The sequence below is a fragment of the Salvelinus sp. IW2-2015 genome, linkage group LG37, assembly GCF_002910315.2.
Source record: "Salvelinus sp. IW2-2015 linkage group LG37, ASM291031v2, whole genome shotgun sequence".
Taxonomy (NCBI): domain Eukaryota; kingdom Metazoa; phylum Chordata; class Actinopteri; order Salmoniformes; family Salmonidae; genus Salvelinus; species Salvelinus sp. IW2-2015.
In genome coordinates, this window is record NC_036876.1 from 12,542,611 (window position 1) to 12,557,675 (window position 15,065).

The window sequence follows — 15,065 nt, forward strand, 5'->3', positions numbered from 1 at the left end:
GTGTGTGTGTGTGTGTGTGTGTGTGTGTGTGTGTGTGTTTGTGGTGTGTGTGTGACCGTGGTTGAGTGGATGGTGAATGAGAGTGCTTTTGTATGGTCCTGTGTGTTTGTGTTGTGGCTAAATCGGTTGAGTGGAGGGAGAAACAACCCAGCAAAATGCCGAGCTAGGACGAGGAGTGGATTGAGACCCGGGTTCTTCTCCTGCGCCGGCCGGCTATGATTTAGGCGACATCCTCTTTAATTGTCTATTAAACGCAATTACAGGAGGCAGGAGTTGTTGCTCAGAGAGACTCCCTTATCCTAGTTAGCCGACGGCACACGGCCGGTATTAACGTGACGGAGACAACACACACACCACAACACACACACACACATCACACACAAAACCATTAAGTGCCTACCGTAAAGCATGCATGCATCAGTGCAGACCCTCTGGCTACGTATGAGAAGAAATGGCGTATGACAGGACAGAAGGAACGGGAGGGGGGGGGGGGTGGAAAAGGTGTGTAGGAGAAGGCTTTTAGGCAGGGCTGAAGGACAGGAAGATCATCATTAGAACAGGTAGATGGAGGAAAATGAATATTCAAAGCCTGTACACGTGTACTCCACAAAATAAAGTACTTCAGAAGCACAGGGGGCCGGTGCCACCTTAATTGGGGAGGACGGGCTCCCCTATAATGGCTGGAACAGAATCAATGGAATGGTATCAAATARGTCAAACATGGTTTCCATGTGTTTGATACCATTCCATTCCAGCCAGCCATTATAGGGGAGCCCGTCCCCCCCAATTAAGGTGGCACCGGCCTGTTACACTGCTTCATGTTCATATGTTCACCTTTCCTCCCTTCCCTCTGGAAGTCCACATGGCACCACTCCCCGTCGTTCACCTTCTTATTACTGGTCTTCAGCTTGATACTCCCCGACCCCATGTCCATGAGCAGGTAGAGGAACCCGTCCAGCAGCTCCATAGCAAAGTAGTCTGACTTCATGTCTCGACCCGGCTTCTGCTCTTTAGGACCCTGGGGGCGCCCGTGGCTGAACAGCAGCAGACCGCTGGGTTCTGTGGTGCGGAAGTCAAAGGAGATGGAGCCTGTTTTCTTGGTGTTCCACTTGGGCAGGGCGATGAAGGACTCGGGGGACTCAAAGGTGACGGGGTCCAGGGCGGCCACGTCCTCGCAGCGGAAGACAAGATCTCCGTTCAGGCTGATCTTAGGGTCCCGCTCGATGGCTAGCCGGGAGAGTTCCAGCTTGAAGTCGTTATTCTTGTACACCACCTATAGGGAGAGAGGGAAGGCGATAGAGACATTTTGATTTTAGTATGGTCAGCTAATGTTTAGGTTAATGTTCACATTCTGTCGGCTATGTAAGCAATCATAGACACTTAAAAAATAAAGGCGAGGTGCACACTCTAGGAGCTCAGGTGCAAAAATATTTATGTCCAACGTTTCGACAGACAAGCTGTCTTCATCGGGGTATAAGCTAATGAGCTAATGTATAAGCCAATGTTTAGGTTAATGTTCACATTCTATAGGCTGTGTTAGCAATCATAGACACCACATGAATTTGGGAAAGAGGAATGCTGCGTGCAAAGGCTAGCTGCCTACTTTGTATATTGATAGGTTTGGACACAGACAAATGCGTCAGGCACTTTGAATGTGAATAAAATGAATATACGACAAACTGCTCTTTGAATACCGACACAATGTGTTCAGTTTACACTTCCTTGCTATTCAAAACTCCCTTCACATTGAATTTAGCGTCTCAATATCCAATTATGCTACAGAGTGACTATCATTTTCAAATGACTAACCATAGACTTTAAAAGAAGCGCAGCGTTTGTTTGTGTGAATGTGGGATTCACAGTTTAGTAAACTCAATTATTCACAACGACACTCCGGTTGATATCAAGGCGCATGATGAAGGGAATAAAGAAGGGAATAATGTAGTAGACTCCTACAGACTAATACAAATGTTCCTGTCAGACTTAAAGCAAAATAATAAATGTCTGCATTCTCGTGTGCGCATTCATAATATATATATATATATTCGGTGCTAAAATCTCTGGATAGTTTATTAAGCTGTCTTTTCCTGCAGCTTTTTCTGACAGGTCCATACACCACCATGATGGCTGTCATCGGAGGAATGGTGTTAGCCGCTCTGGAAAGGTGGCACACTGTGAAACCACCAAAGTGTGTGAGAACACCACTTTTAGACGGAAGGTGAGAACACAGAAGCAAAGTTGGTTCTTGCCCCGGTGAGCACACACACTCACAAACAGAAGTGTGCAGATATGCAGGGACGCAGACGCACACACCAGCCCAAACACTGTGCCCTGGAAGTAGTTATTATAGGGTAGTGTTAGAAAGATTGCCATTCCCGGCACAGGCTCCCATTTCATTTTTCCTCTCAAGGCAGTGCAGAGGTACTGCAAAGCCCGCAACAAAAATGGACCAGCTGAAATCTCACGGTTTACTGAAATGGTTTTAAACATGAGAACTGGGGAATGCCTCAACTCACCTCTCTCATTTCAACATTTAATACAAGCGGCTCTGCAAAAGCTGCAAACTTCTCTGCTTCCCCTTTCCTCCATAGCTCCACTTGTAAAGCTGCCATATTTTCCTATTTTCCATCGTGACTGCAGGCTTGGCTAACTCATTGAGCGTTTCAAAGAGCCTGCCCGGAGCGGTAGGCAGGGTTTGCACTTCCGGGATTATTCTATTGATTGCATTGCACCAGACATAGCTAAAGCAAACCCAGCCAAAGTATTTGATAAACAACAAATACTACTTGAACACAGGTCTGAACTCTGGTAGCTAAACTCCTGAGGTGCGGCAACAGCTTCTGCTCTGTGGACCTCACAGTCTCGTCATTAGAGACGGATTAGCGGCGCTAATAAGCCGTGCTAASTCTTCTTTGGCAGTCGACAAACCAGCCACAGTGAGTGGACTCAACTCATGGTGTTAGATAGAGAGTGAGGGAGGTGGGGGAGGATGAGAAAGTGGGAGAGGAGAACGTGGGTGAGGAGGAGGACAAGATGCTGCAGTCCCTCACAAAAGGAATGGGTTAATTGCTGGTATTGTGATATCTGAGATGCCAGAGGGAAGTCCTTCGACCTCATGGCTTGGTMTTTGGCTCTGACATGCACTTTCAACTGTGGGACCTTAAATAGACAGGTGTGTGCCTTAACAAATCAAATGAATTTACCACAGCTGGACTACAATCAAGTTGTAGAAACATCTCAAGGATGATCAATGGAAACAGCATGCACCTGAGCTCAATTTCGAGTCTCATAGCAAAGGGTCTGAACACTTAAGTAAATAAGGTATTTCATTGATTTATTTATTTTTTGTAAAACYTGTTTTTGCTTTGTCATTATGGGGTATTGTGTGTAGATGGATGAGGCTTTTTTTTTAAATTTAATACATTTTAGAATAAGGCTGTAACGTAACAAAATGTGGAAAAAGTCAAGGTGTCAGAATACTTTCCGAATGCGCTGTATGTTGACGACATTACAGGACGGTAAGTACATGAGCGGTAATCAAACTTTAGAAGAACTTTAGAGAGTTTAAAGGTAAGACAGCCTTCTGTATTCGTCTAAACATTATTGSCAAGTTCCTGTAATAAGATTAGCAGTTCTGTCACTATTCTGATGTTATTTAACAACTTTTGCCAAAAGGCACAGGGAATTTTTTTTCTGGAGGAATAACTTTGGAGGCGCGACCCCGTCAAAATGTCTTTCTGAACCGATGTGTATCGGCGTGTATCGGCTTATGCTTTTCACTGTTCTCACGGCTAGCACTAGCGCTGGGCCATTCGTCTCCTTCAGGGTGACTGGATTGATTTGTTTTGTCATTGAGAAACTCGGACAGCCTAAGCAGCGCTGCAGTCCAGCAAGCAGCCAGCCTGGCCCAGACATAATCACTTTCACTGATGCTCCCAGGGGCTGAGGACCTCAGATGTGTGTGTGTGTGTGGTGTGTTATGTGTGTGTGTGTGTGTGTGTGTGTGTGTGTGTGTGTGTGTGTGTGTGTGTGTGTTGTGTGTGTGTGTGTGTGGTGTGTGTGTTGTGTGTGTGTGTGTGTGTGTGTGTGTGGGTGTGTGTGTGTGTGTGCTGTGTGTGTGTGTGTGTGTGTGTGTGTGTGTGGTGTGTTGTGTGTGTGAGAGAAAGAGAGAGAGCAAATGGAGGTTGTTGTTGGGCCATAATGTATATTAATTTCTCTTGTGGGTTTGTTTGTTGGGGGGTTGTTTGCAGGTGTGAATGTTAATTTCTTCAGGAAAACAGACCTGTTTCAGAGCAGCGTCGTTTTTAAAAGGAATAATTGTTTTGTTGACACTATTTGTAATTGACATACAGGTGCAATACTTCAACAGTATTCAACAGCTACTTCATCTACTGTTTTCACTTCTCAGGTCAGGAGGAGAAAAGAGAGCAAGAGCAGCAAACAAAACAGACTTGTAAACACCAACTCCTGCAAATGAGTGTTTCTCTGTTACTCACAAGCCAACTCACACAAACCCAAATACTCACCACGCAAGCTTAGAGGCACACACCCATGCGTGCACACACACACACACACACACAATCATCACACACACCTAACTAATTTCCCATTGTGGAGAAGATGTGAATTGGGTAGGCTGCCCGCTGAGGTGCCTGGGTTAAATGTGTCAAATGAGGGCGGGAGAGAGAAGAGAGTTCGGGAGATCCTATCATCCAACCAAGGTGAGGCTCACATGGAGCTGCAGAGAGATAGAGCGGGAATAGGGAGGTGGGGAGAGAGAGGGAGGAGAAATCTGCTAGTTTGGGAATCAGTCGAAGAAATCCATTTTTAATTTGGATGTCAAAGCTGGTGTACCAGCAACAATGGCATAGACTTAATTACACAAATGCCTGGAGAGGAGGAGAGAGAGAGAGGGAAGAGAGAGGGATAGGAGGGTGTGAAAGAGGGTGATAGCAAGGTGACATGTAGAAGCAGAGGTGGCAGAGGGGAAGACAGATGGTAATATTGGGGAAAAGAGTGAACAACACGTGCCCAAAAAAGACTTGCCTAGTTAAATAAAGGTTKAAATTCACAGCGTTATCTAGGAKCAATAAAACAAGATAAACTAAGTGCATCTCTAAAAGACACTGATCCTCTATGGCTTCCACTCTTCTTTTCTGTCTTTTAACTCACTCCATCCCACTCTCTGCTCCCCTTCATRGGATTTCTCGCTCCTGGAGGCTCCTGGCCAGGCGTATCAAAGGCGTTTCGCTCCACTGGGAGCTTGAAATCACGGCCACAGCCCTGACACAAGACTCCTAAATCTGCCCCCGCTACTGACCAAGAGGATGAAACAGTCCCCAAGAGCCTGCTTTTTATCAATAATCCAACTTTCAAATACCACTAGAGAGAATGTGCCTGGATATTGCTCTTGTTTTTTTCTTGTTTTTTCTTGTATTTCCAACACATTACTCAAACACTTTGAACGATTGTGTTGTACAAAAGGCAGCATTTTTTTATGGAACTAAACAGCTCTTTCCTGTACAGTGCAGTCAGCCCCTCTCTTTGCCTGACCTAAAAAGAGATGGAACATTCAACATTGTCACCATCACAATCTGGAATCACCAGCGGCGCTCTCGCTCTCTCTCTCTATCACTCACTCTCTCACTCTCTGTATGTGTTATAACAATGTGCAAACAGGGAAATAAACATAAATTAGGATCCCCATTAGCTGTTGCAACAGCTACTCTTCCTGAGGTCCACATGAAACATGACATAATACAGAACATTAATAGACAAGAACAGCTCAAGGACAGAACTCCATACATAAAAAAAAAAAAAAAAAAGGCACAAGTAGCCTCAATCTACACACAATACCCCATAATGACAAAGTGAAAATCGGTTATTAGAAAAGTTAMGAAATGTATTACAAATAAAAAACAGAAATACCTTATTTATATTAGTATTCAGACCCTTTGCTATGAGACTCGAAATTGAGCTCAGGTGCATCCTGTTTCCATTGATCATGCTTGAGATGTTTCTACAACTTGATTGGAGTCCCCCTGTGGTAAATTCAATGGATTGGACATGATTTGGAAAGGCACACACCTGTCTATGTAAGGTCCCACAGTTGACAGTGCATGTCAGAGAAAAAACCAAGCCATGAGGTCGAAGGAATTGTCCTCCGAGACAGGATTGTGTRGAGGCTCAGATCTGGGGAAGGACACCAAAACATTTCTGCAGCATTGAAGGTCCCCAAGAACACAGTGGCCTCCATCAATCTTAAATGGAAGAAGCTTGGAACCACTAAGACTCTTCCTAGACCTGGCCGCCCGGCCAAACTGAACAATCGGGGGAGAAGGCCCTTGGTCAGGGAGGTGACCAAGAACCTGAWGGTCACTCTGAAGGAGKTCCAGAGTTCCTCTGTGGAMATGGGAGAATCTTCCAGAAGGACAACCATATCTGCAGCACTCCACCAATTAGGCCTTTATGGTAGAGTTGCCAGACGGAAGCCACTCCTCAGTAAAAGGCACATGACAGCACACTTGGAGTTTGCCAAAAGGCCCCTAAAGAATCTCAGACCATGAAAAACAAGATTCTCTGGTCTGATGAAACCAAGATTGAACTCTTTGGCCTGAATGCCAAGAGTCACGTTTGGAGGAAACCTGGCACCATCCCTACAGTGAAGCATGGTGGTGGCAGCATCATGCTGTCGGGATGTTTTTCAGCGGCAGAGATATCCTTGATGAAAGCCTGCTGCAGAGCGCTCAGGACCTCAGACTGGGGCGAAGGTTGACCTTCCAACAGGACAACAACACTAAGCACACAGCCAACACAATGCAGGAGTGGCTTCGGGACAAGTCTCTGAATGTCCTTGAGTGGCCCAGCCAGAGCCCTGACTTGAACCCGATCAAACATCTCTGGAGAGACCAGAAAATAGCTGTGCAGCGACGCTCCCCATCCAACCTGACAGAACTTGAGAGYATCTGCAGAGAGGAATGGGATAAACTCCCCAAATACAGGTGTGCCAAGCTTGTAGCATCTTACCCAAGGAGACTCGAGGCACTTCAGCAAAGTACTGAGTAAAGGGTCTGAATACTTATGTAAACGTAATATTTTAGCTTTTACTTTTAATAACTTTGCAAATGTTTCTAAAAAAACAGTTTTTCCTTTGTCCTTATGGGATATTGGGTGTAGATTGATGATTAGACTATTTTCTAAATCGACTTTAGAAGAAGGATGCAACGTTACGACAAAGTCAATAGYGTTGAATACTTTCTGAATGCACTGTATGTGTCTCTAATGTGGTCATACCTTTGGCAGGAGGTTAGGAAGTGCAGCTCAGTTTCCACCTTATTTTATGGGCAGTGTGCACATAGCCTGCCTTCTCTTGAGAGCCGGCTCTGCCTACGGCGGCCTCTCTCAATAGCAAGGCTATGCTCACTGAGTCTCTCTCTCTCTCTCTCTGTTCCCTTTAACTCGCTCTCCACTTGCTCTTCTCTCTCTAATTTCTGCTCCATTCTCTTCTACACAGTCTCCTCACTCTTACTTGTCATCCTCTCTTCCCATTTCCACAGCTGATTATATATTGCAGGCTTCATTCTTTCTTGACTGGACATCTGTCTTCTCTAATCCTTTCGCTGTGTCTGCACCCCTTCCCCATCTGTTCATACAGTATCACCCTTTCTCTTGCTCTTAGCCTTCCTTCCTCCCTTTAATACTTTGACAATTACTGGCAGATCTAACTCATTCAAGTCATGTCAATCTCTTTCTTCTCTTCTCTTCTCTCTTCTCAAATTTGTCCTTTTTCCTCTTTGCGCCGCTTTATGCTCCGTCACTTTCCCTTTCCCTCTTCCTCCTCTTTCCTCTTCCTCTTGTTTTTACTCGTCCCCTCCCCTCCTTCTCGCCCTCTGTTTCTCTCTCTCGCTGTTTGTGAACTGATTGTATCYTCATCCTCATCAGGGACGTTTTCCGGCATAAGCAACTTTAGGAAGTAAGTCGGCGTAAGCAACTTTGGAAAGTCAGTCGGGGTCCAAACGTACTGTTAGTTAGGATAGTAGAATACACAACGTGCAATTCTAAATTGGGTGGTGCATCAGCAGTTTCCCGCCTGTTATGTCGGTTACTGACKGTCACTCAYTTAGCCCATACCAGCTATCATTTTATAGATAGCTAGGRAAGTTAGACTAGCCAGCTATCTAAACCTTGTATTAATCATGGCCGAATAACTGACCGGGCACGCAAGGCACGTGCCCAGGGGCCCTGACCTCTAGGGGGCCCCCATTGATTTTGTTAGTTCCTCACACATACAGTATCATATGAACATGGCATAAGTCATGGCAAAATATGTAGAATTGCAGGATCTTTGCTTTAAAACTGAACATGTTTCTCTCAACCCCATGGCAAATGTGTAGAATTGCAAGTTCTCTCTCTTCCACATYTCACAATGAGTAAAATCGCATGAAATGTGTTTTAAAACTGCAGAATTTTCTTTATGCCCCATGGAAAAATGTGTAGAATTGCAGAACATTTGCTTTAAAACTAAAATGTTCCTCACGCCGTCAAGATGGGAGCCAAWACATTTTTTGTCTGCGATGTAGGAGGGGCCCTCAACCAAATCTCGCTTAGGGCCCCCAAAAAGCTAGAAACGGCCCTGATCCTCATCTTCAGGAGACAGACTAGAAATGCCTTGGGAGAATGAGTCCAAGAGGGAATTTTTCTTATAGCAACCAAAATAATGAAAACGTAATTGTAAGAGCATAATTAAGTTAGAAATGTGATTACTATATGATTCATTAAAACTGATGAAAAAGTAATCACTTATTCAAATCAGAGAACCTTTATGAGGAAATGAATTGGTGCCTTATTCCCTTATTCCCATATAAGCCATTAGGCATTCCAGAGTATAATGTTTTAAATGGAGTGGTCCTTTTCTCATCTTGTTAAGTTGTGGCTTGGAGCKTTATTGGTGAGAAAAACTATTTCATACCAACTATGGTGACTTATCATTTTACTTCCTCTTAGAGTTAGGATAATAATTTAGCATCTCTGAGAGAATATCCAGTCTGTTCATAGTCTGCCTCTACATGCCTGTCTGACACCTCCTACTCTCTCACACACACACACTGGCTCACACGCAAGAAAATGACATCTGTGTAGACTGTTTGTGTACGCGAAACAAGTATGAGTGTCTGAGTGTGTGTGTGTGATGTATCATAGGCAGCCGGTGGTACCTTACTGGTGACGGAAGGACTCATGGCCATATTATGAGCCGTCCTCCCCTTCAGCAGCCTCCTGGGCGTCGTGTGGTGTGTGTGTGTTGTGTGGTGTGTGTGTGTGTGTGTTGTGTGTGTGTGTGTGTGGTGTGTGTGTGTGTGTGTGTGTAGTGTGTGTGTGTGTGTGGTGTTGTGTTGTGTGTGTGTGTGTGTGTGTTGTGTGTTGTGTGTGTGTGTTGTGTGTGTGTGGTGTGCGCGTGAGTGCACGCATGTGTTTGTGTGCGATTCTCCCCTTGATCCCAGTACTGAACCAAGAGACACTCACGTCTTTAAGGCAGGCCCATGAAGTTGTTGCTGACGGGTGATCCGGGCAGGTCTGCAGTATTGGGACTCCCCCCTATGTAGAAGAAGTCATCTGAGCCCAACATGGTATAGTCCTCCTGGGTATAACCAGTAGTGGTCAGAATACCATCCACTGATATGGTCACCTGGTACGGGCACGGCCCAACAGAGACAGGTAGGTAGAGAGGGATAGACAGATGGAGCGAGACAACAACAAAAAAATAAAAAAGAGAGAGAAAGAGTAGAGGAGTGGAGGAGGSGAAAGGAAAGGAAGAAGTTGGATTAAACACTGGCGGTAGGCGGGGCTGTCCCCTACGGTGTGGCGTTACTCGTTATCGATTGGTCGCGTGGGCGCAGCTCAGAGGGGAGTCGCTCACGAGTGCAGTTGCTAGGGTTGACCACTGGGACYATGCTGTTTTCACTCTCTAATAAGGTCTCAAGGGTGAGACTAGTTCGTGCAAGTATGAATTGCATATTTTTTGACCACTTAACAAACTCGACAACTGACAATATGACCTTGCAGAGTCAAACAACTGACAAACCTCAATGCTRGACTATTCGGTCTGCGTTCCAGTCGAACAGAACCTCAATCAAGAGAATCGGGGGATGAATATAACTTTATTTTAATATTTAAATGCCAAAAGTCGTGTTTTTTTGTGCGAGGTTACGGGAGCGAGCGGCGTCTTTGATCACTGACGGAGCGGAAACTGACAGACAGAATCAAATGTACACCGCTAGGAGTCTGATGGAGGGGAGATAGCTCCAACTGAGAAAAAAGCCTTTGTTTTCCTTTCATGGAATGTAAAAGGCATCAACCGTCTGTTTTAAAGGCTTCCTCAGGCCCTCTAGAGGAAGATTGTCAGCTTTTGCCAGAAAGGTGCCAGGCGCAAAGACATATTKATTCCCTCTCTCTACAGAATGTTAAGTCCTGGGTCTATTCATTAGTATTACAGAGGCACCAGAGTATACTTCAGTGCAGAGTCACTGAGTTGACCTTAATTTGATTATAGCAGAGTTGAGATGAGAGGGGGACTCTTTATCATGTAATACCAGGCCTCTGACTTACTCAGGGTGGGAAAGAAAATCAGATATGAAATCTGTCCAATTGAAGTTCCTATGCAGTGCGAATATATAAAAATAACCAATTTGTCTTGTAACGGACTTATACACTGAGTATACTACCATACCCGTTCAAAGGGACTTAAGTCTTTTGTCTTTCCCATTCACCCTCTGAATGGCACACATACACAATCCATGTCTCAATTGTCTCAAGGCTTAAAAATCTTTATTTAACCGGTCTTCTCCCCTTCATCTACACTGAAGTGGATTTAACAAGTGACATCAATAAGGGATCWTAGTTTTCACTTGGGTTCACCTGGTCAGTCTGTCATTTTTGATAATGTTTTGTGTACCAGGAGTAGATGTGTTGTTTATAATTGATTTTACAACCTTGARGAGTTTTAATCTAACCATCAAGGCGGGAGTAATGTTGACGATCAAAGTCTTCTCTGATCATTTCTGTTTTGTGATCAGAGAACATTGTGACAGTGTTTGCCATGGATTGTATGGAAACAGAGCAGTGTCTTGCCAAGTGACTTCATTTGGATCGGATTTTACAGTCCAACACCAATTTATATTGTAATTATACTAATAGTCCTGGCTAGGGTTGCTACGATCCTCTCCAATCTTTAATATGACATCTGTTGGCCCATACATTGTACCACACACAAACCAACAACCATGCTCTGGGTTACTGTGAATAACATTACATTCCACAGTGCAAATAGTTCATATTCGGTATATGGGTAGTGTGGGCCTTACTAATATCAAATCTAGTGATATTTGGGTTGTTTGGAGGGGGTAGAAAACAGGCAATTATTTTCTTCTTTATTTTCTCTTAATACGGTACCTGTATGTTGATTTTGATTATCTATTGAAATCTGTTTTGTTGATAGTTACAAACGTCCTCCATTTTCTACCAACTCACGGTACATTGTGTTCTGTAGAACATTGTTGGTCAAAAGARTTCTTCAGCAGTGATTCATACACCTGTCAAATACTTGAAACAGCTTCATTTACATATATCAACCTTGGCAACTGACGATTGACTGCTATATAATAAAAAGATTCCCTAATCACAGTCAACAACAGACTAGTTGAGTACKAAACTGTGAATACCAACAAAGCTAAAACTCCATGAACATTCACCTTTTCTAATTTCAGCAAGACCCCATAGAAGACCTATACAAATATGCCTGAGTCAAAAGTGAAAACAGTGCCGTAACCATGGTACCTTGGTCTTTTGAGGTCCTGAAAACAACCCTGACAACAACTGCACTCCAAAGGTCTCGTCCCCAGCTAAGCACTCTGCTATTCCTTTTTTGTTGTTGTGTGTGGCTTTTTTCCTTTTTTGACGTACTTCCCTCAAACAGGGCAACCCATTTTTATGTCTGCTGTCACTACTTGAGGAAAATATATAGAGGCCGGTTTAGGTTGTGCTTATAGGAGACGTGGAAGAGGTGATGGTGGAGGCGGAGGTGGGCACATCCCTGGTCATCCTGGGGGGGGCAGGGCTGTCGATATGTTTGCCTGAGGGCCACTTCGCGGGGGGGGGAGGGGTCCTGTGGGAGGGGGGGGGGGGGGGAGACCGAAGGGGGAGGGAGGAAGGTCAACGTTACCGCATCTAGCGACTATAAGTCTTTTGAGAAGCAGCCACGGCTGGCCCACGTGATTCCAAGTACAAGTGATCGCAACACACGCTAATCCAAACCGGGGTTCCATTGCTTTGTGGTTCTCGATCCACTCACTCATAACACAACCTCTTCTTGGCTGCTAGAGTCCATCAAATCGGGGGCAATCCACGGAACTCTACTTGAACCCRTTTCCGTGACAGAATAAGACACCAACTGCAGCAGTTAAGTCACAGTTGGCAGCGGGCCTTGTGTGTTTAGCTGTGTGGTGGTTGGCGGTACAGCGCTACGCTAGCCTGGCACTGGGTCCAGTAGTTAACATCATTAGCGGGCCATTAATGGAGGGAGTGTCAGCCAGCTGCCAGCCACCTGTGAGGATTCCAGCTGAAAGAGGGGAAATGGGAGATTAGCACTGTTTTTTGGGCCACATCTCTCTCTCTCTCTTTCTCTCCCTACCTCCCTCCGTTCTGCCTGCCCTTGAGTATTTCCGAGCCTCTCAGATCACCCYTTGACACACATCAATGCAAGAAATAGCAGCAATAAGTAGCTTCACTGTAGTCTCCATTCAACTATCTTTTCAAAAATACTAAGTGTCACCCTCCTGGCAATTTACCTACATTTATTATGCTGGTAATTGTTCAAATTTGGTTCAAATCTCCATTTGTCCAGGCGAAAGAGAATGAGTTGAATCAGGTGATCTGGCTTTTGCAAAAGTCAAATCAAATCAAATTTTGTACTGTGCTARGCTACAGTACTCTAGTGAGTTAGGTATGGCCTCAGTCCTCAGCCCCACTGAATAGTATCGTCTGGAATGATGTTGCTGGTGGTTGCATCATCTTCCACTGGCCGTCATCATTCACTAGCCTGAGACTAAATGGTGATGATAACATCACAGCTCGCCGCTGGTTCAAAGTCCCTAGTTACCTCAGATGCCCCTGAACCAGACAGTAGGCTGAGGAAACTGGAGAAACAACAGCCCCGCAATGTCTGCCTAAACTGTATAACACATTTGACTTCAAGCTTTTTTGTTTTATTTGATCAATAATCCAACTTTCAAATACTATTGCTCTTGTGTTTTTTTTGTTCTTGTATTTCCAACACYTTACTCAAACACTTTGAAGGATTGTGTTGTACATAGGCAAAAAAATGTATGGAACTAAACGGCTCTTTCCTATACAGTGCAGTCAGCCCCTCTCTTTGCCTGACCTAAAAAGAGATGGAACATTCAACATTGTCACCATCACAATCTTGAATCACCACTGGTTCTCTCTCTCTCTCACTATCTCAATCTCTGTCTCCTTCTCTCTCTCTGACCCTCTCTCTCACTATCTCAATCTCTGACTCCTCTCTCTCTAACTACTTCTCTCTCACAATCTCAATTTCGTTCTCCTTTTCTCTCTCGGACTCCTTCTCACTATCTCAATATCTGACTCCCCTCTCTCTCTCTCTCTCTCTCTCTCTGACTCCTCTCTCTCACTATCTCAATCCCTGACTCCTCTCTCTCTGACTCCTTCTCTCTCACTATCTCTCTCTCTGACCCTCTGACTCCTCTCTCTCTGACACACTGACTCCTTCTCTCTTTGACCCACTGACTCCTTCTCTCTCTCTCTCTCTCTGACCCTCTGKCTCCCTCTCTCTCTCTGWCCCTCTSACCCCTTCTCTCTCTCTCTSWCCCTCTCTCTRACTATCTCTCTCTCTGACCCTCTCTCTCACTATCTCTGACTCCTCTCTCACTATCTCAATCTCTGACCCTCTGACTCCTTCTCTCTCTCTGACCCTCTCTCTCACTATCTCTGACTCCTCTCTCACTATCTCAATCTCTGACCCTCTGACTCCTTCTCTCTCTCTGACCCTCTCTCTCACTATCTCTGACCCCCTTCTCTCTCACTATCTCCATCTCTGACCCTCTGACTCCTTCTCTCTGACTCTCTCCATCCTTCTCTCTCCAGCCTTCTCTCTCAACCCTTCTCTCTGACTCTCTCTCTCTCTCTGAATCTCTCAACACACACATACCTCACATGAAAACACACACGCAAACACAATTTCAATCTTTGAAAGGGTGGACTGTCAGCTGACGACCAATAATGAAAGTCACAATAGGAGTCTTTGTGGTACTTCATGTAAAATCTTGTTTCGGATGAATCCTATTTAAGTTTTAAAACAAGAATAAAACAAGACCATTAGACGAATGGCGCGCCAGTCAAAGTCAGCTCAACTTCTCAAAGTGCTGCCAAACGTACAATTAGGGTGGCTAACACTCCGCTTCGCCTTGAACAAGGCCCAACGCTTTTGTGCTGATGGCAGCATTACATGGTAAAGCTTGTTTATACTGTATATCACGGGTGAACTGAATCATTTCTTAATGGCTGCAACACCTTATGGGTTACACGCCTTTATATTGGAGTCTTAGGGACATGCTTTAGAGGTGACACCTGGCACGGCACGAGACGATGTTTCAAGGCGACAGTGACTACAGGTTAACACAACCGAGATTACACTGGGATGAAATCAATGGGCTAAGGACGAGAGAAAAAATAGGAACTMTCTGAAGGGTTTTATTGGCTCTTTCTCTACCGCGTTCCTCTCTGTCAAAACGAAAGGATTGGATCCAGATTCTAGCCGAGGGCAATCCATTAGACTTTAGGTAGACTGTCAGTGAACCAATCCAACTTCTTTGAAAGGTATATTCTGTAATCCGTGTGTACATACTGTATGATCAGCTTTCCTAATGCTGGAACATAGAAAGTGTCCATCGAGGACAAAGCAGAATCAGTAAAGCCATTTTCACAGAGCTGCACCAGAATCAGTAAAGCCATTTTCACAGAGCTGCACCAGAATC

General features: G+C 44.8%; 1 protein-coding gene across 3 annotated transcripts in view; it reads right to left on the reverse strand.

The window, feature by feature from the left end:
* The window catches only part of LOC111960288 (neurexin-2-like), a 504,177-nt gene extending 503,094 nt beyond the window's left edge, over window positions 1-1,083 (reverse strand). For all 3 annotated transcript variants that reach the window (XM_023982225.2, XM_070437965.1, XM_070437964.1), the window contains exon 1: window positions 835-1,083. In XM_023982225.2, coding sequence (XP_023837993.2) covers window positions 835-988 — 154 coding nt within the window. In that variant the 5' untranslated portion in view covers window positions 989-1,083. The remainder of the gene's footprint in view (window positions 1-834) is intronic.
* Between the last annotated feature and the right edge of the window lie 13,982 nt (window positions 1,084-15,065).